The sequence below is a fragment of the Epinephelus moara genome, chromosome 13 (genome assembly GCF_006386435.1).
Source record: "Epinephelus moara isolate mb chromosome 13, YSFRI_EMoa_1.0, whole genome shotgun sequence".
Classification (NCBI taxonomy): domain Eukaryota; kingdom Metazoa; phylum Chordata; class Actinopteri; order Perciformes; family Serranidae; genus Epinephelus; species Epinephelus moara.
The window spans coordinates 29930042-29956400 of NC_065518.1; the positions used below are offsets into that span (position 1 = coordinate 29930042).

Consider the following 26359-nt stretch of genomic DNA (forward strand, 5'->3'; position numbering starts at 1 on the left):
TCCTCATAAATGTTATTGTAGTGTTGTTGTAGGAATACTTCACACACTAAATGACCATTCGTTCATTGTTGAATTTTGAAGAAAACTTTGATTTTCTCAGCTGCCTCCAATACTTATACAAGGAATAATAAATTGATAGGTTGATAAATTGATGTCCATGATAGACAACAGTAAATCTATATAAAAGCATCTGTTAACAAACTCTCACACAACTCGTACAGTCCAATCCAAGTCTCATTATCCAGTCATATGCTCACTACTTCGAAAACACATGCATTTTTGCTAAAACATTACAGTTTAAAACTGATCTGAAAGTGAAAATGAACTATGCTCTCTTCAAAGCCAGACTCCATTGACAAAAACGGTTATTTTACCTTGCTGAACACGGGAGCCCCTGCTCTACCACTGCCTCGATCAATTAGTTAGTTTGCGTTATTATGTGACTTTTGTGAATCCAAACTAACCTTTTGAAACACCAAAGTCATATAATAACACGAACTAACTAATGGAGGCAGCGGTAGACCAGCAGCTTCTGTGTTCAACAATGTATAATTCCTGTTTTTGTCAATGGGGTCTGGCTTTGAAGAGAGCATGGGTGAGTTTCATTTTCCATTAGTTCCCTGTCAGGAAGGGCTGCTTGTTTAGTACTGAGCAAAGGATGGGATAAATGAGACTTCGATTATACTGCACAATACTTTGTTACTCTGTTTTTGGATTCTTCTTTCACCATGGAGGCATGCAAGAAAATCTGATTTTTCTTTATGAATTCAACTAAACACAGCGTGAGTAATTGATTTACCCTGGATCATTTGGGAGGTGAAGTATTCCTTTAAGTCAAATGACATTGATAAATAATGTAATCCTAATTTTGCAAGTAGAAGTTAAAGTCAAGGACAACTTCGCTTTTATCAAGTTTCCTAGCTAATGTTCAGGGAGACATCAAGATAAGACTTTATTGATCCCTGAGGGAAAGTTTTAATTTCAGCAGTTCAGAAACAGGCCAAGCGATAAGAAAACTGATAAAGAGGTGATATTTAAAAAGCTCTTCACAATACATAAATTGGATGCAAATCCAATGTCTAATTTGACAGCTGAGACTCAGTTATTAGTGTTGATACTACATTTGTATTTGAAGTGACAAAGTGTTTTATGCCTGGTCAGACAAATGTTTTGTGTTTATTGTACACTTCATAACAGTTGTTACTTTTAATTATATTTTACTTTAGTGCATATTGTAAATTAATAAAAGCACCACATTTCCCTCAATCCCATCATTACGCCACCTACACCAGCAGAGGGAACTAGAGAGCCACTGTGCAAGCCCACTGACCAATGATAACATTAGCTATCACCTGAGCCAGTGCCTTGACTGTTCTTTCTTTGTACAGACGATGGAGCCGGTGGACCAGCTGCTGCAGTGTGTGGACCCGGCCAGAGACAGAGAGCTGTGGGTGCAGGAGAATAAGACTGGAGACATCAGGCCAGTTGACATAGAGATCTGACCTCAGTGCTGTTTGATGGCTTTGCACGTGCACACTTTTACCCTCTGGCTCAGAGGCTGCATGCCTGAGGACTGACTGGGAGATGAAATCTGTGCTGGGATCTTCACTCCCTCCCCCCACTGATCCACTTGTGACTCCTAACAGACTGAGGGATGATCAGTCAGCACTCACTGGCTCTTCACATCCCGCCAGCAACCTGCTGAGGATGATGTCAGTATCTGGGGAGTATTGTGAGAACCCTCAGTGATGAACAAAGATGTCAGATAGTGACAGGTCATGGTTTTCTGTTATGCAAGCTGATGCTCAGCTGAAATGGCACAGGGAAATGGAACTGTGAGTGTGAACTGTGAGGTAAAAGGTGAGGGGGATGATCAAGATGCACCAACAGTGAACATTTAGCACCTGTAAATGTCAAATAGCTTTATGTCATGCAGCAGTGTAATGCTGCAGTTTGTATGTGCTTTTGCTCTGTGAGGTAATTCACTGAAGTCACTCGAGTGTTGACACAAGTGTGACTTCAGACCTGCAAGTTGTTGGCAAAATTGATTTAACAGATGCTGCTAAGCAAAATGCATTCTGACCTTAGAGTGATGTTACTGTGTACCACAATAAGACTAAAGTATTTTAATACTAACATCCACCGTGTGCAGGTATTGACTGTTTGCTAAGCCCCATCCCCCTTTGTTACTACTGCTGTGCCTGTCAAGCACAGCATTCTCACATGGCACATACTAGCTGCGTCTCAATTCAGAGGCTGCAGCCTTTGAAGCATTTAAAGACCAGTTGCATCACAGAGACACAACCAAGGCTGTCGAAGGCTCCTTCAAATGCGGCCAAGAAATCAGGCCTTTTTTCTCTGAATTTGGAGGATGCAACAGGTGAATCCTTCTTGGCCGAACCTTTCCCATTATTCACTGCACCCCGATGATCATTGGGTCATTTTCAAAGAATATGGCATTCCTAAACACAACACCGTTTTCCTTTTAGCTATAAGTGCACAGCTTAAACAATCTTAATTTAAAAAGTTTACATAGTTTATATACCTGAAAAATGGTCCTCGCTCAGCTTGAACCATGTACATCTCCACAACCATGTAATAAAATTGTAAAAAAAAAAAAAAAATAACAATTTCTGTCTCCATTATTCAACCATCTTGTAACCATCTTATTAACTTCTCTAGTGAAGTGCAGTTGGTTGCTGGGTGACAGGAGCGTCAACGGGTAGGGGCGGGAACAGCTGGTGACACAAACAGGAAATCCTCTGTAGACCAGTGCATCCCATTTCGGAGGCAGCTCTGTTCGGGCATTGTGGTCTTTAAGGGACACGGCCAACATAGACCACCAGGGCTGCGTCCCTCGAGGGCTGCAGCCCCTGAATTGAGACACAGCTACTTTGTTTACAAGAGGAAACCAATTATATCTTTTTGAAACATATAGGTCTTTGGTTTCACACAGCAGTAATCAAACAAACCATTCATTTCTGGATTTTGTTGGCTGAAATGACAACTGTTGCAAACAGAGTTTCTCTAGCTTGAGTAAGCTATTGCTAACACTTAAACTCATGCTAACAAAAGCCGTTGTCTTTAGCTGCTTTTTAAAAGTTTCCAATTTGTTTTACTGTGAGCCTGCAGTTTTGTTCTTCTGGGTTTTTGTTTCTTGAAAAAAGACTCCACCCTGTAAACTCTTCTGATACAGAATATTTCTCTTATAAGTTAATGCATGTGAGAAATCCAAAGCTTGACAGGCCTGCTGTGCCCCGCTACAGTTCCTAAGCTATGATTGTCAGTAACTGACGATCATTGTTGTCAGTCGGGGTTTAACAAACTGTTAATAGATTTGTGACTAAAATCACAAATGTGGCCGCTCTTCTTTGCATCGCTGAAACAAGTGAAAATCTAAAACAAATCACTTCCCCTTCTGTTTTACTTCATACCTATTAAGAATTAAGAATCTGCCAGTTGCACTTTATACCCAAGTGATTTTTATGAAATATACTGTAAGTTGCTGTTGATATGAAAAAATATTCTAAAGAGAGCTTGTTACACATTTTATTACTAATGGAAGTTGAGAGTGTTTTGGTTATGTTCACAGGGAGCCTGTAAATATATGAGATGTGTGATTTGCAATGAGAGGAGGCAGCAGAGTGAAGGATGTAAAATACGGTAAATAGTAGAGTCTTACACAAACACACAGAAGTTTGGCACTGATAATATATGGAACATACAAATTGTATATGCAATTGAAATAACAGCCCTCTTACTTATCGACAGTTTTGGACATACAGAAATCAGTTGCTTCAGTTGGATTCAGTGTCAGTGCTGCTGCCTGCAGAAGCTAAATGATGTACAAAATGCTCTTTAACACCCATGTCTCGTCCAGTATTACTGCTTAGTATTACTTGACTATTGAGAGAAGAGGACTGAGATGCTTTTGTACATTAACAGCTAGATTGGAATTTTTCATTAATAAAATGAAAATATGTATCTTATGTCAACATGCTCCTTTCCAGGTTGTTTTTTTCTCTCTCTCTGTGTGACATTTGTGTATGACCACAAATTGGAAAAAGGCTTATATAATAAATGAAAAAGAATTTTATTTCCTAAAAAACACACACACAAAAAAAAACATTTGAACATTCAACAATAAAATGATTTGGTCAAGCCATGTTACAGGTTAAGGCAGCGATAACAAAGATAAAAGTTCAGACAGAGATACACTTGGACTTTGTCAGACAGTTTAATTAAAATATATTGACTTTGCATTTTTTTAAATTATTGACCTAAAATAACATGTGTGTTGATAGTACCACATTGCATCTTATTTAGTGACACTTTATAATAATGATTAGTTATAAGTCATTTATCAGCCATTAGTTAATAATGAACTAATCATTTATATGTATGTAATTAAACGGAATTTGTCGATACACCCGACACTTAGCAGAAGACACTCAAATGTGATTCAGGGACAAGCTAAACTGGTTTGAACTGGTTTGACTGTATATAACAGCTGTGTTCGCTGACTGTATACATCTAAAGGATTGTACATATATCTCTGGCAGGTAGGAATTATCAGCTACATACACTAGCACAAAGAGCCTTAGATTTTATGCTTGAAATGATTAACCTTGTGTTTTTTGGGTTAGGGTTTAGGGAACTGTTAGGAATCAACCAAAGCTAACCTGCTAGCCTAGCCTTATTGTTTAAAGTAGTAGATATTTGTTAGCCTCAGTCTTGCTGTACAAGCTACATTTAAAAAAAAAAAAAAAAAAGTAAACTAAAAGTTACTAGTTATAAAGTTACAGAATGTGGTGCTTACTCCATGTGCTATCTTTACCTTCCAGTCTGCAGCAGTTGGGAGACATCTGACTAGCTTACAGATGAAGTTAGCTAGCATTATGTGCAGTTTCGCCTTCTCTGTTGTGAATCTATGAAAGGTGAGGCATTACTGAATAAAGTTTTACTAGCCTATATAGTTACTTTATTTTTGCTTTACTCTCGAATTCCACAATGTGAGATTTTACCACAGTACAGCATTTACAAACGGTGAATGGTTCATACTTAAGATTAACAGCTACTATAATATTATTAAACATTTACAACTGCAAATAAATGATGTATTAACTCATACATCATACTCAACTGATGACTTATAAATGACTTATTACTAATTGTAATAAAGTGCTACCTTTTGGTGATTTTACAGTTTACAGTACAGTTTGCATTGTTCAATGTGTTTTGGTTGACGAGGGCAAACACGCAACAAAAGCCCAAAACATTTCCATAAGGAAAAACTTGCTGCAGCTTGAGAAACATTGCCAATTCAAAAACACATGAAAACCCAAAACAAAAACAGCGATGTAAATGTGCCGCAAATGAAAAATACAGAAATGACGCACAGTCACAAGCGAATGAATGAAAGCAAAAGCAACAGAAAAACACTGCATATGCAGTAAACATGGCAGCTCAGGAGGTAGAGCAGGTCGTCTACCAATCGGAAGGTCAGCAGTACATTGCCTGGCTCCCCCAGTTCACGTGTCCGCAAGTGTCATTGGGCAAGATACTGAACCCCAAGTTGCTCCCAATGGCTGTTCTGTTGGGGTGTGTGTGTGTGTGTGTGTGTGTGTGTGTGTGTGTGTGTGTGTGTGNATGTGTATGTGAATGGGTGAATGTGACTCGTAGTGTAAAAGCGCTTTGAGTGGTCGGTCGAAAGACTAGGAAAGCGCTATGAAGTGCAGTTCATTTACCACTTACAATGGAAGTTCTACTAGGCCTCTGAGGGCAAGTGGGGCGGCACTTTTTTCATTTGCAGCATGTTTTTGTTTCGGATTCTCGTACGTGCTTTTGAATTGGCATTCCTTCTGACGCTGCAGCACATTTCTCCAAATAGAAATGTTTTGGGCTGTTGTAGTGTGTTTGCTCTTGTCGGCCACCGTACGAACATTACATCATGAGGTGGATATAAAAGCGTGTTGGATTAAAGGTGGTGTGTCATTAAAGCTGTGATCTTACAGACTGCGGTCATAACAAAGACAGGAAGGAATGGATACATTTTAGAAAAGTCCAATGGGTATGTACAGTATACACAAACAGGTGACACACATTATAGGTTTGTTTATGACCTGGATGCGTTGTGAAACTGCGGTTTCAGCCTCTCTGATGTTTCAAACTTCATGATGTACCATGTTTCACTTCTTCAAAAGACATCAGAGCTAGAGTGATGTAGCACCTGGAGAGAGTCGGACCTGAAATGCTGACCGTGATGACGTCACAGCTCAGTTTCTAATCAACCATGAGCTTCTTGAGAGAGTTGAGATACGCTGGGATGAGGGAGCTGACGGACTCGTCATCATTGAGGATCTTTTCCCCTCTGCCCTCTGAACCCACAGAGCTGGGCGACCTGACCAGGCCGGGGTACGGAGTGCTGTAACCCTGTTGGAGCACAGACATGCCTCAGAGTCAATATTCAAAGCAACCACAGGATTCTATCATTACCCTGTTACAGCAGTGTGTCAGTAAATACTTACAGAGGAGTATCCCTTTCCAAAGCTGCCTCTGTTCTTGGTCCTGATCTTGGTGAGAGCTGACTCAGCAATGTCAGCTCGCTCCTCAGCATCATCCAGCTCATGGACGGTCTTCCTGTACTTCGCTAGGTTCATGTTAGCCTGTTCCTCCTGCAGTGACAGACAGACAAGAATATCATCAAGTGACATGCACTGTATGTCAAATAGGTTTAGAGAAAGTAAGAGGATGAGGCGACGTACAGCCTCCTCCACTTGTCTCTTGTAGGCCTTCATCTTGTTCTGCAGCCTCTCCACCAGCTCCTGCATCCTCTGCTGGTTCTTCTGGTCCTCCTCTGACTGAAACAGCAGCTCCTTCAGACGACGCTCGTTCTTCCGCAGTGTCTTCACCGTCTCAGCGTGCCGCTTCTGCTCCGAGTCCAACTCCAGCTCCATCTCTTTCACCTGCACATGGACACATGACACTGACTGTAACTCTGATAATTAATCAAGTTTTATTGTAAATAAGAGAGTTTACATTTATGAGGATCTGTAGTCTCCGAGTTCATGACATCATCAGGTTATTTTCTCAGACTTGAAGCTCCTCCAGAGACACTAAAGACATGATACAGCTGTTTTTTCCAGGCTGGGTGGTGCTCCTCATGACAAGTAAATTGATCTTTGTATGTAAAAAATGGTGGAATGCTTGTGCATGTTAGTGCATTTTAGTCTCTGAGTGTTCCCCAGTGGTTAGCTAATCACTGCTGCTTTGCACTGTGCTAATACAGCAGTTACCACTGATATCAGGACAGTGTAATCGCCGAAGCGTAGTGTCCACCCTCCAGTTCTCCCCTGGGATAAACACTGTTAGTTCTGTCAACACTGTTGCAGTAGCACTGTAAGCTTCGTTAGCTGCTAGCCGCCGGCTGAGCCTCCTCCTTGTTGAGAACCGTGTGCAGACAATCCTGCCCCAGACTTTGAATCCTAGATATGCTCTGAATGTCGTATACAGCACCTTTAAAGATGGCACCCAGGTCCCTGGGTTGCCATGAGTTCATGGTAATTTTATGAATTCCGAATGTATGTGATAATGGTTTTTTAATCTGTTACTTATTCAGTGTCTCTTTTTACACTTGGTGCAGACTAATTTGCAATTTGGACACTGCGCGGACGAAGACAGTCGGTATTTTGTGGTACCTTGTCATTGCATTGCGTCAGAAAAGTGCAAAAATGTAAAGTAAAATTGTATTTCCATAACTGCAGATCAGTTCAGTTAGAGCTGAAAAATACCCTTGACAACTGCACTCATTTGTCCTGAGAATAAATGCCGATTGTAGCCTTTCTCATTAAATACAAAAGCCAGATGTTAGTGTGTGTTTTTTCTGTCCACTGGGGAAGGGGCTATACAAAGCAAAAAGAGGGGTGGTTATTGGGGGCCCACTGCTCATTTGTGACCTTGCAGGTTAATCCGGCCCTGAAATATACTTAGAAATTTTCTGCCCAATGGATGTTGATGCTAAATATACTGTTTTTGGTCCTCGAAGAAAACATGCTTAGTGCTTTACAGAAATTCCCTTTTCCAGATTTTAATATACAGTATGTTGTGTGTAAATGAAAATTTTGGCCTAATACTGGTGCTAAAGGAAAGGTCAGAGGGGTCAGTATCATCATCCTGTAGGAGTCATGGATATTCTATACAAGCTCTCATGGCAATCAGGCTAGTAGCTGTCAAAATGTCTTGCTCTGGACCAACTTGTGGACAAACCAAACTGTCTCTGTACCTTTCCCTCCAACTTCTGGATGATCTTCTTGCCTCCTTTCAGAGCCATCTGCTCAGCCTCGTCCAGCCTGGTGCTCATGTCTTTGATCTGAGCCTCCAGACCTTTCTTCACTCTCTCCAGGTGCAGCGTGTGCTCCTGCTCCAGACGCAGCTCCTCCCCCACTCGCGCCAACTGAAAGGATCATGCCAGCCATTAAAAATACATTTATTTCAAATAACTCAACATGTTTAATCTCTACTGCTATGATATCTCCACACCAGTTTTCCTGCATGTGTTTTACCTCACAGCTGGCCTTCTTGGATTTGTCCGTGGATCCTCTCAGCTCTCCTTGCAGCTCCTCATGCTCCTGCTGCAGAGTCTGGAGATCCACCTCCAGCTTCCTCCTCCCACTCAGAGCCAACTGGAACTGAACACACAAGGGAAAACGTTAAGAAAGCCATCAATGTATGGCAATTCTACCAACACAGGTTAAATTTTGCACTGATGCCTCTGCATGACCCTGATATACAGTGCACCTGGTTGTTGAGGTTGCTGTATTTGTCACTGGCCTCCTGCAGCTCAGTCTCCAGGGCCTTGCGGGCCCTCTCTGCACTCTCTAATGCTACACGAGTCTCCTCCCCCTCGCTGACCAATAGAGCGCAGCGTCTTTCCATGGCCGCCTGCTCCTCCCTGCACTCCTCGTGGCTCCGTACCTCCTCCTCCAACTGGGCCTGTAGCTCCTGCAACAGGGATAGTGATTTAGTAAGCCTCCAAGAAAAGCAGAGTATATAAAAAAAGCAATACTCTATCTCATCATCAGACCTTAATCTGTTGCTGCATCTTCTTGCTGTTCTTGCTGAGCTCTGTGTTGCTCTTGGTGAGCAGGTCCACCTGGAGCTCCAACTCGTTGATGTCGGCCTCCAGCTTCTTCTTCAGCTTCAGCCCCTCAGCTTTGCCTTTCACCTCCACATCCAGACTGGCCTGCAGGGACTCCAGCGCCCTCTGGTGGGTTTTTCTGACAGAGGAGGAGAGGGACGGTGTTACAAAGATGAACTGTGCATGTATCACTGCAGAGACAGTAAGAAGTTTATTGAGACAGACCTTACCTCAAAAGATAATTCACTATGACTTTGATGAAGGAATGAAGGGAGATAAAGGACAGGATGAAAACAATAAGAGTTAGAGAATTACAGAGCATTAGTGCATTGGGTAATAATAAGTTTATCTATACATCATTTCCAAAGACACACAAAATTATTTCCAAATGTAGGATAATACATGGACCTGTCCCTTCAAGAAATGCCATAGCTTAGCACAGAGACGGGAGAAGGCACACTGAAGGGAGAAACCAGTAGAGTGCTTTTCATCTTATTATCTAACTCTCGGCAAGAAAGCAAATAAACATTATCCAAAGATGTCAAATTATTCCTTTAAGGTTTCAAACAGAAACTAAATGCTAAAGCTGACCTCATGCTTAGTGGAAGGCTGTTTTGGAGCTACAGAACTAATACAACAAAAGCTTGATCACCCCATGATTTTTAACTTGGACTCTGGACCAATTATTAGACTCAAGGTTGCTAGAACAATAAGTGGTTAGATGTTTAGTTAGATACTTAAGTGCCAGACCCTGCAAGAAATCTGATATGATTAATAGTAATGTAAAAATGAATTCTTAAAGAGAACGCCAACCAGTGCAGTTAAAGGGTAACTTCTGTATTTTTCAACCTAAACAAGTTTTTTGTCTTAGTGACCAATGAGAATTTTAAAAAATGGTCCAGTTTTGAATGAGAGGGCTGTATGGTACTCGAGATATATGCGAACCATCAATTTATGTCCACTGAAAGTGCCACTGACCGGCTCAGATCATTATTATGAATGTCTGACAACAATACAGAGAGGATTCTACAGAGCTACACCTTTTTGTTAAACAGTCACCAGACTAAATTTAACTAAACAGTAATTGTATCATCATAAAACACACTTTGTTCAAAGTTAACCGAAACAAATTTAAAACTCACAAAAACCATCTTAGTTTTTCTTTCCACTGTTCCAACAATTATCAGCTCTGGTTTGGTTGAAATAAACCCTTAACTCACCCAGTTAGATGTGCAAATATACTGATTCTATACACGCTAAAATCACTGCTTATTTAAATGGAGTCTGGTGGCTTTGTCAATGGCAATTTCAGGGCTGTTTCTGGTTAAACAAAAAGGATCTTACTCTTAAACAAAAAGGTCCATCTCTTTAGGAATCCTTTCTATAATGTTGTTGTCAGACACTTTGAATAACAATCTGAACCTGTCAGTGGCAAAAACAAATACTTTTACTGACATTAATTGACGTTGCAAACATGCCCTGAGTGGTTTAATTGCAGCCTGTTTTGCTGCTGCCAGCTGCAGCAATTTTCCTCAATACTGGACCAGTTTCAAAAAATGTTGTTCCCATTAGTCAATTAGACACAAAATTTTGGGAAAATGGGGACCAGGTTGGAGTAAATACTGCATTATATTAGTCCAGACATAAGTATACAAAAGCTTACATAATTACAGCACTGATCATATTTTGAGATGTTTCTCAGTTGATAAAAACATGACAGGACTTTTTCTTTACATGCAGCATCAATCAAAAATAATACTCAGATCTTAATGGTTCAAGGTAGAAGAGGGTGTTTGGCTTGTTATAATTAATATTTAAAAAAATAGAGGATGTCCAGTCTTTCATGCGATCTAAGCAGCTAAGCAGTGAAGTTTGAATTTGAGGTAGAACTGTGTATCATCTGCGTGGCATTGGAAAGAGATGTGAAGGAAGATAATATGTCTGGATGAGGAAAATAAAGGATTGAGAGGAAGCTGAGATACCTAGCGGCTTCCATCTCTTCCTCCTTCTCCTGAAGTTTGCGCTCTAGGTCTCCTTTGGCCTGAGACAACTCCAGCTGCAGCCTCAACACCTTGGTCTCCTCAGCCTGGGAGGGAGAAAGTATATAAGGAAAGACCAGGGAGATTTTTGTGGCGAGTTATCCAAACTATATTAAATAAAATGAAACTCGGCACAAGATGAATTGAGAGTAAGTGTATAGCACATATTGACAAAACAACAGGCTGTAAATATCACAACTAACAGGCAGATCAGCTAAAGCTATGTACCTCCAAAGCTGCCTCAGACTCTTCCAGTGAGGCCTGTAACTCTTCTTTCTCCATCTCAATCTTCTTCTTTGCTTTCTGGAGCTCATGGACACTTTTACCTCCATCTGAGAGTTGGTCTGTAAGGTCAGCTACCTCCTCTGTCAGGCAAAGACAAGCCACACACAAGTGTAAATAAACCAAGGCAACGTATCCTCATGCAACAGTCTGTGTATCTCACAAAAATGCTAAAAACTAAACTAAACTAAACCTAAACCTAACATTCACTGAATGTAGAGTCTGTATATAGAGACTACTTCCTTCCTAACTCTCATCAGCACACTGGTCACATGATTGCAGCCTTCATGATTACGTGGGTTATATACGTATTCTGGTGCATTACTTTTTGTAGGTAAAGGTACGAACAATGCATCATCCTGACCATGGTTACTATTAAACTGTTCCTTAAAACCTGCTTGAGACATCATCCCACCCCCTCATATGTGTACTCTAATACCCTGGTAGGCCTTGTTCTCCCTGCGTAGGGCCTCCAGCTGCTCCAGAGACTCTTCATGGGCCGTCTTGAGTTTGAAGAGCTCGCTGGCATGTTGCCTGCTCTCCTTTTGGCAGCCTTCCACCTCGGCCACCAGCTCCTCACACTTCTGCCTCCAGTCTCCGAGCTGCTTCTCCAGAACCCTTTGCTTCTTATCCAGAGCCTGACCGCAGCTGCTGGCCTGGGACAGGGAACATGTGCTCAAAGATAACACAAAAAAACATTCATGGCGGCACTGCAACAGTCATACAAAAGGTCTCCGCTCCCACCTTCTCCAGGTCCATGCAGAGCTCCTCCACCTCTCCCTGTAACCTCTGTTTGGTTTTCTCCAGCGAAGAACATTTGGCTTGGGTGGCTTCCACAGCCTCCTCGGCCTCTTGAAGCCTGGTTGCCAGCTTCTTCCTGCGAAACACACATCATTATGGCCCACTGAGATGCATTCAAAGCGCCAAATGTGACGGACGAGCGCCAGTATCAGCACAACGTACTTGGTTTCCTCCAGCTCATCAGTGTGCTGGATGGTGTCGGCCTCGTGTTTGGTCCTCCAGTGTGTCACCTCGCTGTTGAGTTTGGAGACAAGGCGCTGCAGCTCCTGCTTGCTCTCCTGCTCCTCCTCCAGCTGCTCCTTCAGCACCTCACACTCCTGCCGCACTGAGCTCAGACTGCTGCTGACCGCCTGCTTACACTGGCAGCCACATTGGAGAGACACGTGAATATAAGACTTTAAGTTGGAGAGCAGGGGATTTTTAAGTTTATTTACAGATATTTTATTTTTGAAGCTTCTATTCTGAGTTCACACACACACACACACACACACACACACACAAACTGACCTTGACCTCGTCGTCCACTTGTTTCTTCAGATCTTCCAGTTGGGACTGGAGCAGAGTCTTAGAGCGGCTCAGCTGGCTGGCTCTGCTCTCTGCCTCCTCCATCTGTCGATTCACGTCTGCATTATCAGCTGATGGGACACACAAGGACACTGATTATCACACTGTAACATAAAGCAGCCATTAACTACCGGCACATATGCCAGGTTCTGTAGCGAGACACAAGAAAACAAGCATAAAATGTAATTATTTTAGTCCTGTAACAGTCAATATCTCTGTTTGGTTACAGCAGCAGATGTGGGTTACGTCATGTACCTCACTGAGAAAGATATATCAAGTAGCAAAGTATAAATGAAGCGTCAGTGACTCATCTTCCAGTAAGATACGTTCATATCTGTGTCTGTTTTTTGCGCTGTGGTGGATAAATAAACACACGTCATTGGAAACAAAGTAAAAGTCACGTTATTCCCCACTGATTTTATACGTCAGAGTCAATTTACTAGTCGTGAGCGGCCGATTGTTTGCAGTTTGCAAATCCCCAAACTTTATGGAAGAGTGACACTAAAATCTTTGATGTGTGCTTTCAAATGTGTCCTGTGGAGTAAAAAGGGTTATGTTTATACTCAGTGTTTCTCACCAAAACACAGTGTGTGGGGCTAACAAAGGGGAGCTACACCTGCGCAGAAGGAAGCGTGACTCTACTGCTAGGTCACCTAGCACCCCTGAGCAAACATTACAGCTCAGCCACGAAGGATGCCATTAATGTTTACATTTCATGCTGTCACGTGCATGAGCCTCTTGTCCATCAGTAGATAGATGCTTCCTTCAGTGGATGATACTACAATTTAAATTAACGAATTTAAATGCAACACTTCTGTTTTTGCCCCTATTTTTTGACAGGTTTAAGTGAAAGACTTAAGACATTTTTATGCACTTAACAGATTTATTTCGCTAAAATTTTGGTCACAAATTTGTTAAAATCTGTGTTAGTGAGCACTTCTCCTTTTCCAAGGTAATCCATCCACCTGACAGGTGTGGCATATGGAGATGCCGAATAAACAGCATCATTACCACACAGGTGTGCCTTGGGCTGGTTACAATTGAAGGACACTCTAAAATGTGCAGGTTTATTAAACCCAATGCCAATGATTTTCCAAGTTTTGAGGGAGTGAGCCGTTGGCATGCTGGCTGCAGGAATGTCCACCAGAGCTGTTGTTTGTGAACTGAGTGTTCAAATCACGACTATAAGCTGTCTCCAATGATGTTTCCCTGAATTTGGCAGTACATCCAACCAACCTCACAACAACACAAGTCAGTTATGATGACAAACTGCTGTCAGGTCAAGAGAACAAAGGAGGAAATCAGTTCAGATCTTTCTTTGATTCATTTATTTCTACATGTATTACATCATTTCTACCTTTCTCTGTAATCTCTGGCTGTGGCTGTGAGGGTTGGGTAAGGTGGTTAGGGGACGTTATCAGCTGGAGTACACTGGGGGCACAGCTTTTTTAAGATTTGCAATTGAGCTGTCAGGGGCCTTAAAAATGCAAAAGGTGGCAAAATTCTGGCTCAGACACTAAAGAAACTGTACATGAATGTGTTAGACGACCTGAACAAATAGGATCTTATTATCAGCTGTGATCGCATCCAAACATGAGGAGAAATGAACATCTATATGTAACAGGTGGAGAGTACCTGTGAGTCTGTTCCTGGCCACACTGAGTTCAGTCTGGGCCCTCTGCAGGTCGTCTGCTCTCCTGTTGGCATCTGACAGCTGCTCCTCCAGCTTCTTCATCTGGCTATCTGAAGACACCTGTAGCACAGCACAAATACACAAGCACACATTTTGTTGCCCAAGTCTCGTAAGCCTGACATCACCAACTCGTCCAAAATGAAGAATTCTGCCAGTGAAAGCAGGTCATTGTTAATCTCAATACATGTGACCTTATTCCTGACCTTGGCTTTCTGCAGACTGTCCAGAGAAGTGGCCAGCTCATCCACCTCCATCCTCAGATTCTGCTTCTCTTTCTCCAGTTTGGCCCTGGTCCGCTGCAGGGCCTCACACTGCTCGCTCAGCTCTGCCATGGCGTCACTATGCCGCTTCCTCAGAGATGTAGCCAACGCTTCTGATTGGAGGGAGGTCTCTTCCAGGTCTCGCCTCAGACGCTGCAGCTCAGCCTCTCGCTTCTTGTTCATCTCCATCTGTAAATCACACACAGGCTGTGTCAAGATCTTTATTTTAGGCTGCACAGTGTGCCAAACTTATACAACTTTGTACAAAACCAAAGCTGTTCCTACTTTTAATGGGCCTTTCGCCAAGCCCCTCCCTAGAAGGGCCACTTTCCTATCCTACGTTAGCAACTTTTAGGCTTTGAGATCAAGGGAAAATGCTGAAATGGTGTGCATATGGATCTTGCAAGCCCAAAAGCTGATATCCTCTGAGTTTAGAAGGGAGTGTAATATATTTTGCTTTTATGAAGCCCAAAAATGCAAGAGGAGAGATGTCAGATATGGATTACACGGTGTAGAAGCAAGCAGTAAGCTCGGGGCCTGAAAAAAAGAAGCCAACACAGAATTGCCAAATACTGCAGTTCTTCTAATGGCCACTTGAGGCTGGCTTCAGCAGCCAGTCAATCCCCATAGACCCCCAATGTTAGCATGTCTAACTTAACAGCAGAAATAAACATGTTTACAGCTTGGTACAAAAAACAGTGTTCAATCAATCAATCAATCAATTTTATTTATAAAGCCCAATATCACAAATCACAATTTGCCTCACAGGGCTTTACAGCATACGACATCCCTCTGTCCTTATGACCCTCGCAGCGGATAAGGAAAAACTCCCCAAAAAACCCCTTTAATGGGAAAAAAAAAAAAACGGTAGAAAGTGTAGTGTTGCTCTCTAGTGCTAAGTTTCTCATTCATGACAACTGTACAGGGGTGAATTTTTATACAACTTGCCTATTTATATGTTATTAAGGCTTAAAGTAACACATGATTAAAGGCATGGCTGCTTTGAGTGACAGGTTGTCTCCAAGGCGCCACCATACTCTATTGGGTCAGATCAACCCCACGCTCCTCCACAGCTCCACCCTCTTGTCCAAATATGGTCACTTCTGGCTCCAAAAATCCAAGATGGCAACAACTGAAATGTACTCAAGGCTTCAAAACAGCAGTCAACAAACCAGTGGGTGACATCACGGTAACTACGACCATTTTTATACAGTCCATGTGTGAAAGACCTCACTCACAGCTGAATCCTAACCTTAGCTAGCTTAGCCCGTTAGCAAACAGAGACAGCTGAATATATGTTACTGATGTTTTATCTTTAAGTTAGGTAGTTGTATAACATTTAAGGCTGTTTGCAGCAGGATACTTAAGTTTAGCATACAATATATTAGACAATTAAAACTATAAGGATTCATAACTAAACGTTAGCATAAAATAAAACAATATATTGACTTACTTTGTTGTGCTAAAACATTGTTGTTCTTGTATATGTTTGTTCTTACTTACTTTTGGCAAAAAAAGCATATAGTGTAGAATTTAAATCTAATGCATCTTTTTTTAAAAAATGTAATGGTACAGTGTGTTTTTGTGTGTGTGTATGTATGTCTGCTAGAATGTACTGTAGTTTACCTGTGAGGCGGAGACCCCTCCTGCTTCCTCCAGTCGATCAGTGAGATCATCCAGTTCTCTGGTTAGATCTGCTCTCTGCTTCTCAACCTGTCAAAAAAAAGAAAAGAAATCCAGAGTACTTCAGAAATGGTAATGAACATTAAGTTAACAACTTGATAATAAATGATCCAAATTATTTCATTATGATTAAATAAGCCCTTTAGTTTCCTGTCATGGTATAAAAAGTAAACATGATCGCAATTTATCCATGAATCACATTAATGTATATCCCCACTCCACTAGAGAGCAAGTTACACCAAGTTCCTTGGTCAAATCAAGGTACTGATAAACACTTCAACTGTAATAAACTTCAGGCAGAAGACTTTGCTAAGCAGTCCCACCTCCTCGGACAGGATATTAACCCACCAGGGGATCAGCTGGATTGACAGCCCACAAGGGGAAGTGATCTTTCCTGAGGTCAGAGGTCAGGAGAGTAACTGGTATCCAATCAGAGCACTACTGGGGTGAGCTGCTGTCACACAGTCAAAATATTATTTGTGAACTCCTGTTTCCTGTGGAAGACACTTAGTACTCCATTCACTGCTAAACATCCTCCAATGCGGTTAATGACCTTTAAAGCTGCATTCGTTGATTTTTTTGTTGGCTAGTTTTGGGCAGCTAACAAGCTGTTAACATCATATTGACATATAATCACCTTATTAAGTTGTTATGGCTAACATGCAAAGTCTTTCTGTAATTAATACATTCAGCAGACACAGACTAAAACTGCATTCATTTAAAGGCATGTTTGTGTCCATTGTGTCTGTTTGGTTGCTAAATGCTCCACTGTGTTCAGTCGCTAACTGTGTCAGCTGATTGGTACTGGGCAGGTAGTGTACAGTTTGTTCATCAATACTCTTTCACTGGTGCTGCTGTAAACACTGGGGCCTCAGCCCAAAGCTAGAGGGTCTGGGAACATGCTCCACCCCCCCACCCCAGGAAATTTTTTCTCCATAATTTTTCAAGCCATTTCAGATTATAGATAGTTTAAAAATCTGGACTTCACTTGGGGGAAACTTGATAGTTGCATTCTCTTTTGTATTTAAATGTTTTCCAACTGTCTTCATCATTCTGAAAACATAACACAACAAATGTTGATGACTCATTTTCACTCCTGCCACCTATAAAGAGACAAAAATTGTTTGATGTTACTATTTTTATGTTATGTAACAACATAGGTAGGGTAAGAATTTGGTGTAAACAGTATTACTAATCTTGAAACATATTTCTGTTAAACTATGCTGGAGTTTAGTTCACAGAATGAATGTTTAGCTGACAAATATGCTATGTTTAAATCCATGCCATAATAACTCCCAACAATGACAAGTAATTATGGTCTTTAATAGGCTACTCTGAATTACATATTAGGCCAACAGACTAACATTTACTTAATTATATTAGGTTCCTTTACAACAAGGGATCCATTTACTATCATTGTGTAAATTGCCGACCCCTGACAAGGTGACACATTTTTTATTTTTTATGTAGATTTATTTTAATTCTAAAGTTTTTGCATCAGAGATGTGTTTTCCTGATATATTTTAGGAACTTTTTTTATAAAACTTATTTTGTGTAGTAGGCTTTTTTTTCCTGTACAAATTCATTGTTTTTTTCTTCTCCCTGACACATGGCCATTGTTAAGCAGTGAGTGAAGACTCTTTGAATAGAGCTTGTGTTCAGGTATCCACTTTGCACTTATCTTGTGGTATTTCTTTTTATAGTTTATATCTTGATTAATAACGGTAACAACCTCACATAGTTTTCTTAAAAAAAAAGACAGAGAACTAAATGCTGAGATAAAGGCCTATATTTAAAAAAAAAAAAAAGGTTTCTCATACCCTTTAACATCAAGAAGGCCTTGTGACCTCCCTAAGAGGCTTTGCTGACCCTTATTAGGGGGTCAGGACTCTCAGGTTAGGAACCTGTGCTTTAGGGAATAGCATAGTAGGGTGAACAACATGGACATAAATTATTATCCGAATGACACAAAGTTGAAGGTATACTAAAAACCTAAAAAACTCGGGGCTTTTGAAAAAACATTCAGGGCTGAAACCCCCACCTCTGAAAACTAGGTTATTTAGAGTGGTGAGGGTGATCTGAACATGATAGTTGCAGGCCGCAACACAACTGCAAGATGCTTCAACACTCTGTAGAACTGAAGGGTTTCTAACTACAATGGAAAGCTGTCACACACTTTAAAGGACTCCAACATAACAATGTAATCAACATATTGATGTCTCATAATACTGTTTCAGAAGAAATAAACTCAACAAAATGTTAGCGTCATCAAAATACATCTGGATCATACTCAAAATCCACACTAGCTAATCGAGTATAATAAAATTTAATACTGTTACAATACACAGTACAATAAAATGTTATACCTTACATCAAAGGAAACACAAACTTCATATTCTCCTCATAAATACAAAACAAATAAAATACATGAAGCCTCAGAAATGTATGAATGATAAACTAAACGTCGTCAGAGATCCTTCTCACGCTCAAACATGGTACAGCACACATGGAGAGAGTTTATAATGCTAGGCCATTACACGCACAAACAGCCAGCGCTCTGTAGTTAAAAGCACTTGTTGTTTTTACACCGATCTTTTACAGCTGTTTTAAAGACAGACGTAGATGTTGAGACTGGTCCGTAAAAGCCGGAGTCTCAGGCCTCCCTGATAGCAGCAATGAGCCACAGCCGTCAACACACCTCAGGCAGAACAAGGGAAAACAGATGATACTCACTGGGGCCCCCCCCCCACACACACACACACACACACACACACCCAGCTCACTCTCCAAAAACCTATGGCCCACCAGTTAACCCCCCCTCACAGCCCCACCCTCTGTGTCTACAACCTGGCTCTGTGTCGAGGGTTAACACCGAGCACTCAGCTCACTCATCGCTCTCCTCCGCATTACTGACTGAGTCAACAGCTCCTCCGGATCAGCACCACCCAACACCACTCACTCCCTTTCACATGCTAGTTGGAGGTCAGTGCTCCCAAAGAGTCCTTCTGGAGGAGGGAGATTCATCCTGGTTTGCACAAGAGTGTGAAGGAGTAGGAGCGTGTCTGTTCAGTCTGTGCACACATGCCAATGTATGTTTGTATATATGCTCTCCAGTATCCATCCATGTCCTCTGCCTCCAGTATGATGGAGGTTCTTTCCTGACTACTACTACCACCACATGAAAGTGTACATACTATACCATTAAAGGAATCCAAAAAGAAATATGTATTTTCCTCCTACCTTTAGTGCTATTTATCAATCTAGATTGTTTTGGTGTGAGTTGCCAAGTGTCGGAGATATCGGCTGTAGAGATGCCTGCCTTCTCTCCAGTATGATGAACTAGATGGCACTCTTGTGGTGCTCAAAGTGCCAAAAAATATACTTTTAAAAAAACTCTACAGCAACGTGTCCTTCCAAAAATCATGATCTGGTTAATCAAGATAATCCACAGACCTTGTTTTGAGCTGTTTCATGTAGGAGCTATTTTCTCTCTACCAAACTACACATGCTCTACTAAACTATCACCCAGCAAGACTGCAATGTGGTTATGAGGTGGATGGCCACATGGTGACGTTGTCCAATAATGGTCAGTTCAGACCCTCTCTTACAAACCAATAAATACTGACCAGATTATTGCCATGGAAATAGCAAATGTCAGTATCTCCATTTTCTCCTTAAACTCAACATTTTATTGGCAGTTTATTTGTTTATTTGTGAAATAGTTGTGATCAGACATGACGATGACTATGACGTCCACTTCATGTCAAAGACTAGTATTACACTCAATGTATGGAGAATCTGTGGGTGACAGACAGGACAAGAGTTTGGTATCAGAAGCATTTTGGTTTTCGTTTGTAGTCCAAGTAGTACTGATGGATCACGTTTTAGCTGCCGGTAAAGAATTCTCATGGAGAGCATTTCATTTGTTTTTTAAATTTATCTGCATTCATATGCAAATATGTGTTTATAAAGATTAACTGAAATGACCAGCGCACAGAAGAGGAAGTCTTGGTCTGGATATCTGCTAGCGACACCAGATTAACCTGAAATATGGGCTCTCGCCCTCAGAAGCTATCATCAGACGATAGCCAATGGTTTCTGAGATTGCTCGCCACATTTCTTTTTTGAATGGACTACAATTACCAGCTCAAAGTTGTATGCCTCTGTCAACCAGTCATGTTGCAGATTCAGTTTATATTCATGTCTGTGAAAACATGGATGTGTCACACACATCTTCAACCCAGGCAGCACAGAAGAGCTATACAATCAGCACAGTTTCATGGTGGACAGCCAAGATTAGTGTCACCATTTCAGTATCTGACCAAATGTCTATCCTTTTGTTCCTGAGTAATGACACTGAATAATGGCTAGAAAAGTGTTTTTGCAGAACATTATGATGTCACAGTGAAGCTGACCCTTTTGGATATAAAATGTCATCACTTCCTCTTAGACATTTGTGTGAAATTTCTTCATAATAACTGTATGAATGTTTGAATTTGGCCAAAAACATGTTTTGTGAGGTCACAGAGACCTTTGACCTTCGACCACCAAATTCGTATCAGTTCAACCTTGAATCCAAGTGGACATTCGTGCCAAATTTGAAGAAATTTGTTCAAGGAGTTCTTGAGATATAATGCTCACATTAACGGGATGGACAGACGGACGACTTGAAAACATAATGGCCTTGGCCACCGCTATTGCCAGTGTGGAGGCTGTGACACTTCTGTATATCTACATGTAAATAACGTTCCTGTCCCATTGTTCAAAGTAGGCTTAATGTAAGTAAAAGCCACATGTGAGATGTCACAAGCCCTTTTATTAAAACAAACTGTCATCACAATAAAGTGCAAAGACAGGGTTTCCTTCCCTTTTGGAAAATATACAGCTGCAAAACATGTAAATGAAAATTATATGTGATAGACAGTTGATACTAAATAAAAGTAGGCCTATCTGTGTGAATGCTTCTTCATTGTTGTCTTTCTACAAACCAGGTCTTCTTCAGCAGTTTGGACCAGCGCTTTGTCTCTCTCCATGTGGAGCGAGAAGAAACGGGTTATGTCAGGCAACATCAGACTATATGGATATACAGTACACCATATTATCTTATCCTACATCTCATTTAAAAATATATTGATATACCTTAAAAAGTTGTTACATCACCCAGTCCTAATTGCTAGTGACCCCTGTCTCATTACCCATAATCATTTGACCCATTGTTCATATACAAATATCATCTCTGCAGCTTTAAATTTCACTTTAGTATTCATTTCAATGGGGACGCTTAGTGTCATCTTTTTTAATGGTGCTTCAGAGACAAGGATAAGGGTCCACTTCAAAGATTTGGATGGCATAGCTGCATTGTGTGTGTTTGTGTGTGTAATCCTGAGTGAGTGAGAACACTCCACTGTACACATATACGTGTGTGTCAGAGTGACTGGCATTCCAGCTGGGAGAAGATCCCATGGAAAATAGTGCTGTCTGTCAGCCCTATCTCCTGATGATATCTCCCCTGTGTGACCTGAGGAGCAGACTCAAACAATAGCGAGCCTGTCTGAAGCAGAGGTATGTTGTATTTGAGCTCCTGTGAAGACACAGGCTGCGGAACAGATAAAGACCTGCGTGTCTCTGCCTGCCTCTTTCTCCGCTCTGTGGCTTTGGAGACTGGTGAGGTTGGGGGGTGGGGTGGGGGTGGGGGACCCAGCCAGCACCATTAGGAATGCCACCCAGAGTGGGGAGAAGTGTGCAAAACACGCCCTCGGGCCCGCTGTCACTCTATTCAACACTCGGGGTGAAATATGTACCTTTGCATTTCTGCCTTTACCTACTGTAACATGGAAACTGCGGGCAGGTCTTAAGAGGGGCGACCACGTTCTGTGGCTTAAATACACACCGGCATTAAGTGCGTCCTGTTTGAAACAACAAGCACTTAAAGCGCCCACCTTGGTAGATTAGCTTTATATGAACCAGGCCCGCTGTTTTCAAACCTTTTTACATTTCAAAGAAGACGTCCTGGAAAGTTTGCCGTCCTGCTCTTCCGATTTGCTTTTAGGGAGCAAGGCGAGGGGATTACAAGAAACAGAAGGTCCACTGCTGGCTGTGTGTGTGTGTGTGTGTGTGTGTGTGTGTGTGTGTGTGTGTAGGTTATAGAGAAAGATTGGGAAAAATAAGAAATAAGAAGGAGTAAAAAGGATGTTGGGGTCCCTCTACGCCTCTGGGGTTGCCCTGTATGTTAACTAGAAACACAAGGTCCTCCTCCCCCCGAGTTTATTATCACAGGTGCAGATGGTTTGGGGTGACCAGAGGCGAGCACCGACACACGTACCCCACTGGCTGCCAACAGATCAGCAATCTCTTTTCTCTTTCTTTCTCTCTTTCAATGTTCCCTCCAATCCACAACCAGCTCTTAATGCCACCGGCCTGAATGTTACAGTAGAGCCGAGCTCTTCCTCTTATCTTCCCTGCAGCCTGACAGACAGATTTAAGGCTCATCTGCTCTTTGTTTCATTCAGGGAGAGGGGGAGATGTTACACACTACACGCATAGTTGTGTTACCATACCTTGGCTCTCATGGCCCGCTCTGCTTCCAGCTCCTCCTCCAGCTCTTCAATGCGAGCCTACGGAGAGAAAATGGATTTCAGTGAAACGGCAAAAAGAATAACAGTCTGCTAAAATATGAAATATGACCAGGATATGTGAAGTTGAGCTGTTATCCTCTGGTTTCACAGTGCCTATATCATTCTGACAGAGAACAAATGGGGCGTCACCTCCGCAGATTGTTTGCTATTTCAGGGCAGCACTTGTGTGGTTGTGAGGCCGTTTCATACCCTCTGCTTTCCCTGGGGATTTGGCACGCCTCTGGCTTTTTCCTCAGGTAGCAATTTAGAGCAAGAATGTCCATTGCCACCATCATTATCTGTATTCTGACCCAGGGCTGGGTCTGCTATGTCCGGTCCGAGAGACCAAAAAGCATCAGTGCCATTTTCATGACATTCGAGGAATTTGTGTTATGTTTTTGCTTTCTCTTGGTTTTACAGTCCTGGCTGGAAGTCAAGGATGCTTCTCCCAAAGAGTGAATATGCAGTGTAGGTGTTAAAATGACTGTCATTTACAGTATATGTGATATAAAAGTGATTTTAAATCTCAGTGAGGCCCAAACTGTACCCTGCTTACATTTAAAAAAGTATGTATTTAATAGAATTACATGTTTTAACATCAAAAGGGTTAAGTAACTTTATTTTAATGAAACTAAATCTTATAACACAAAAAACAGTTAAAATATGTATAAATCACTGACATGTTGGGACAACAGCCCATTCTTCTTCCTAAATCATCAAATGATGATGCTTTGTCACACCCTTTGGACTGTGATACTGACCCCGAAGGCACCATTTAGCATATTCATGAGACACACTGGGCTTTTAACTCAAAATCTTGTTGGCAGCCATATTTGACACTCAGAGCAACTCACGTGGTATAAAGAGCGAGAAAGTCTGCCTTGTCTTCCTGGATGGGTCAAACAAACAAGAACTTTCACCCAGGAGACTGCTGTTTGTTTCCTGTGTGAGACCAAAAGTCTCCCATGTTACAAGCTATGGTCATGTAAGTTATGTATTGGTGTCACATCAGTGACCTTATGTATTTGGGCCATGTGACATTATGTGTAACCATAACCCAAGAAGTTTTGTTGCTTAAACCAAACCATGACTGTTTTAGAAGGTTAACCACGTGTTACAATGTGTTTCACCCAGAAGACCGCTGTGGGTCATATAAAGATGCTAAAGGGTGCCTCTGGGTTGGTTTGAACAGTTTATAAACGTGATGAAAGTACTAAAGACTTAAAATGTATGATAACAGATATGTTGTACCATGAACAACTGTGTTATAATAAGCTATTAAGGTGTTAATAATGTTTCGTTAACTGCTTATCCACAATTATTGATTTTCAGAGTTATGGGGATTTCACACCGCTGCGCAGTAACTCGCAGCCTCCAGTTATTTTAATGAGGGGAAGACAGCAGTTTCAAACACAGTGGTAGGACCGTTACCGCCCACATGGACGTGCTCACATATTGAACTTCTGCTGTTTGCCGTCTGGCTTTGGCCGATCAAACAGCGGGTATCGTGGAAGCAGAAAGACAACAAGATGGAGGAGCTGATAAAGTCGGTGTCTGAATACCCAAAATTATGGCACTAGCAACTTAAAACCAGACAGAAAACAGGGCTCGGGCTAACATTTTCACCAAACTTCAGATGACTGTCCAAATATGTAGAATATGTTGTCAATTCAGTGATTTCGGATGTTTTTCTACGGTATGAGGCTACAAGTTAGCTCGCTCTTCTAACAGTGTTCACTGAAGCACCTGCCTGTCATCACAGCCACTTTAAAAACCACTTTGCTTTTGGGGGGAACCATCTTGCAGGTAGGCAATTGTCAGGGTAGTTACCACAGTGAAAGCAGCTTTAGAGTCATAGTTCTTGAAAAATGCAGTATACACTTAATAAATGTCCTACCTGCTTAAAATCACTTTAAAGCATGCTATAAACCATTAGTTAATAGTTTGTATACTGCTTATAAATGGTATGATGATAATAAAGTCACCCTTAATTTTAGGAACACAAAATGAGAAATTCAGTCTTTTCAGCATTGCAACTCATAAACACACCAGTGCTGGTTACACTCAGTGGCGAATGTAACTTCCGGTAAGTTCATGTTCTCATATGCTGCAACATTTATTTCATAGTTTGTAGTTTTTGAACATCTTTGGTATCATTTTTCTAACTCGCACTCAGTTATGTAATGTGGCTGGCACACTCTATAAATGACACACTTTGGGTTTGTAGGAAGGTTTCAAGTCAAAAGGCTCTAGTCCAAGTGAAGTCGCAAGTCACTGATGCTAAATGCTCATAAAATATGATGCATTGTTATAACTACATAACAGGATACAAAGTACTTAAAATGAGCTCCATCTACACTGACTACAACAATAAAACGCTTACGCATTAATTCATTAATAATAATGAGGCAATATATTATTTCATTTATTTATTTTTTTGTACTGAGTACCTTAACTACTACTTTCAGTGATGGATGTGTTACAATATCTGTATAACCATCTGTATGCACCTTAACCATGCTTAAATGCACCTAATGTTATTCTACTTGGTTTTTGCTCCAAAAGTCAAAACAATCTGAATGATTTATGATTAATAAATCACCCACGGCACATTTATGTTTCACTAATCTCGTGCCAAAGCCAAATTTTGCACTGCTAATAAAAATGTATCAGCAGTTTCCCAACATGACTGCATCCGTCCAAGTTGTGTCATGTTCTGCGCTATCTCCAGCTTCTATCTGTGTCAGGAAGTGTGTCTGACATGGCATGCAGCCCAGGGCCATTCACAGCAACAGCACCTACACGCACTGATGTGCTGAAAGCCACTCACTGGCTGCACAGCTCCTAAAGCCCCCCACACATGACAATATCACACATTTAGGGCCAAATTATCACACATGGACAGGCAGTTATCTTGCAGTTGCACTGTCTTTGATTCATTATTAATGCAAGCTTGGGTTTGGCTTAATTTCTCTGAAACATCTCAAAAGTAGGGTCAGGCATGTCACAGCCTAATACTAAAAATAACACATAACTTCATTATTTTTTCAACAGTATTTTTCAAAAGCTAAGCACAAACGTTAAGACATAAAAAGTGTAATTAAAAACTCACATGCCAGCGCAGGACCTCTGCAGAGAGAACAGCCATGGTGAGGCAGCAGCAGCCCAACTGACTGACTGACTGACTGTCCCCCACACACACACACACACACACACACACTCAAACACACACATACACTCTCACACAGCTTTACTGTCGATCCCCTCTGGCATTTTACTGTCCACAC

The 26359-nt window shown here is 41.4% G+C and overlaps 2 protein-coding genes across 3 annotated transcripts in view; one reads left to right on the forward strand and one right to left on the reverse strand.

Annotated features, from left to right (window-relative positions):
• The window catches only part of LOC126399704 (growth arrest-specific protein 7-like), an 86167-nt gene extending 82234 nt beyond the window's left edge, over nt 1–3933 (forward strand). The window contains exon 14 of the mRNA XM_050059884.1: nt 1389–3933. Within this exon, the coding sequence (XP_049915841.1) occupies nt 1389–1502 (114 nt within the window). The 3' untranslated portion in view covers nt 1503–3933. The remainder of the gene's footprint in view (nt 1–1388) is intronic.
• An 821-nt stretch (nt 3934–4754) lies between these two features.
• LOC126399703 (myosin-16) overlaps nt 4755–26359 on the reverse strand; it is a 75868-nt gene continuing 54263 nt past the window's right edge. For both annotated transcript variants that reach the window (XM_050059883.1, XM_050059882.1), the window contains 17 exons: nt 23016–23072; nt 16402–16488; nt 14719–14964; nt 14458–14575; nt 12766–12893; nt 12421–12617; nt 12202–12334; nt 11897–12113; nt 11404–11540; nt 11119–11222; nt 9083–9275; nt 8797–9000; nt 8562–8687; nt 8282–8452; nt 6765–6965; nt 6528–6674; nt 4755–6432 (listed from right to left, as the gene is read on the reverse strand). In XM_050059883.1, the coding sequence (XP_049915840.1) occupies nt 6283–6432; nt 6528–6674; nt 6765–6965; nt 8282–8452; nt 8562–8687; nt 8797–9000; nt 9083–9275; nt 11119–11222; nt 11404–11540; nt 11897–12113; nt 12202–12334; nt 12421–12617; nt 12766–12893; nt 14458–14575; nt 14719–14964; nt 16402–16488; nt 23016–23072 (2616 nt within the window). In that variant the 3' untranslated portion in view covers nt 4755–6282. The remainder of the gene's footprint in view (nt 6433–6527; nt 6675–6764; nt 6966–8281; nt 8453–8561; nt 8688–8796; nt 9001–9082; nt 9276–11118; nt 11223–11403; nt 11541–11896; nt 12114–12201; nt 12335–12420; nt 12618–12765; nt 12894–14457; nt 14576–14718; nt 14965–16401; nt 16489–23015; nt 23073–26359) is intronic.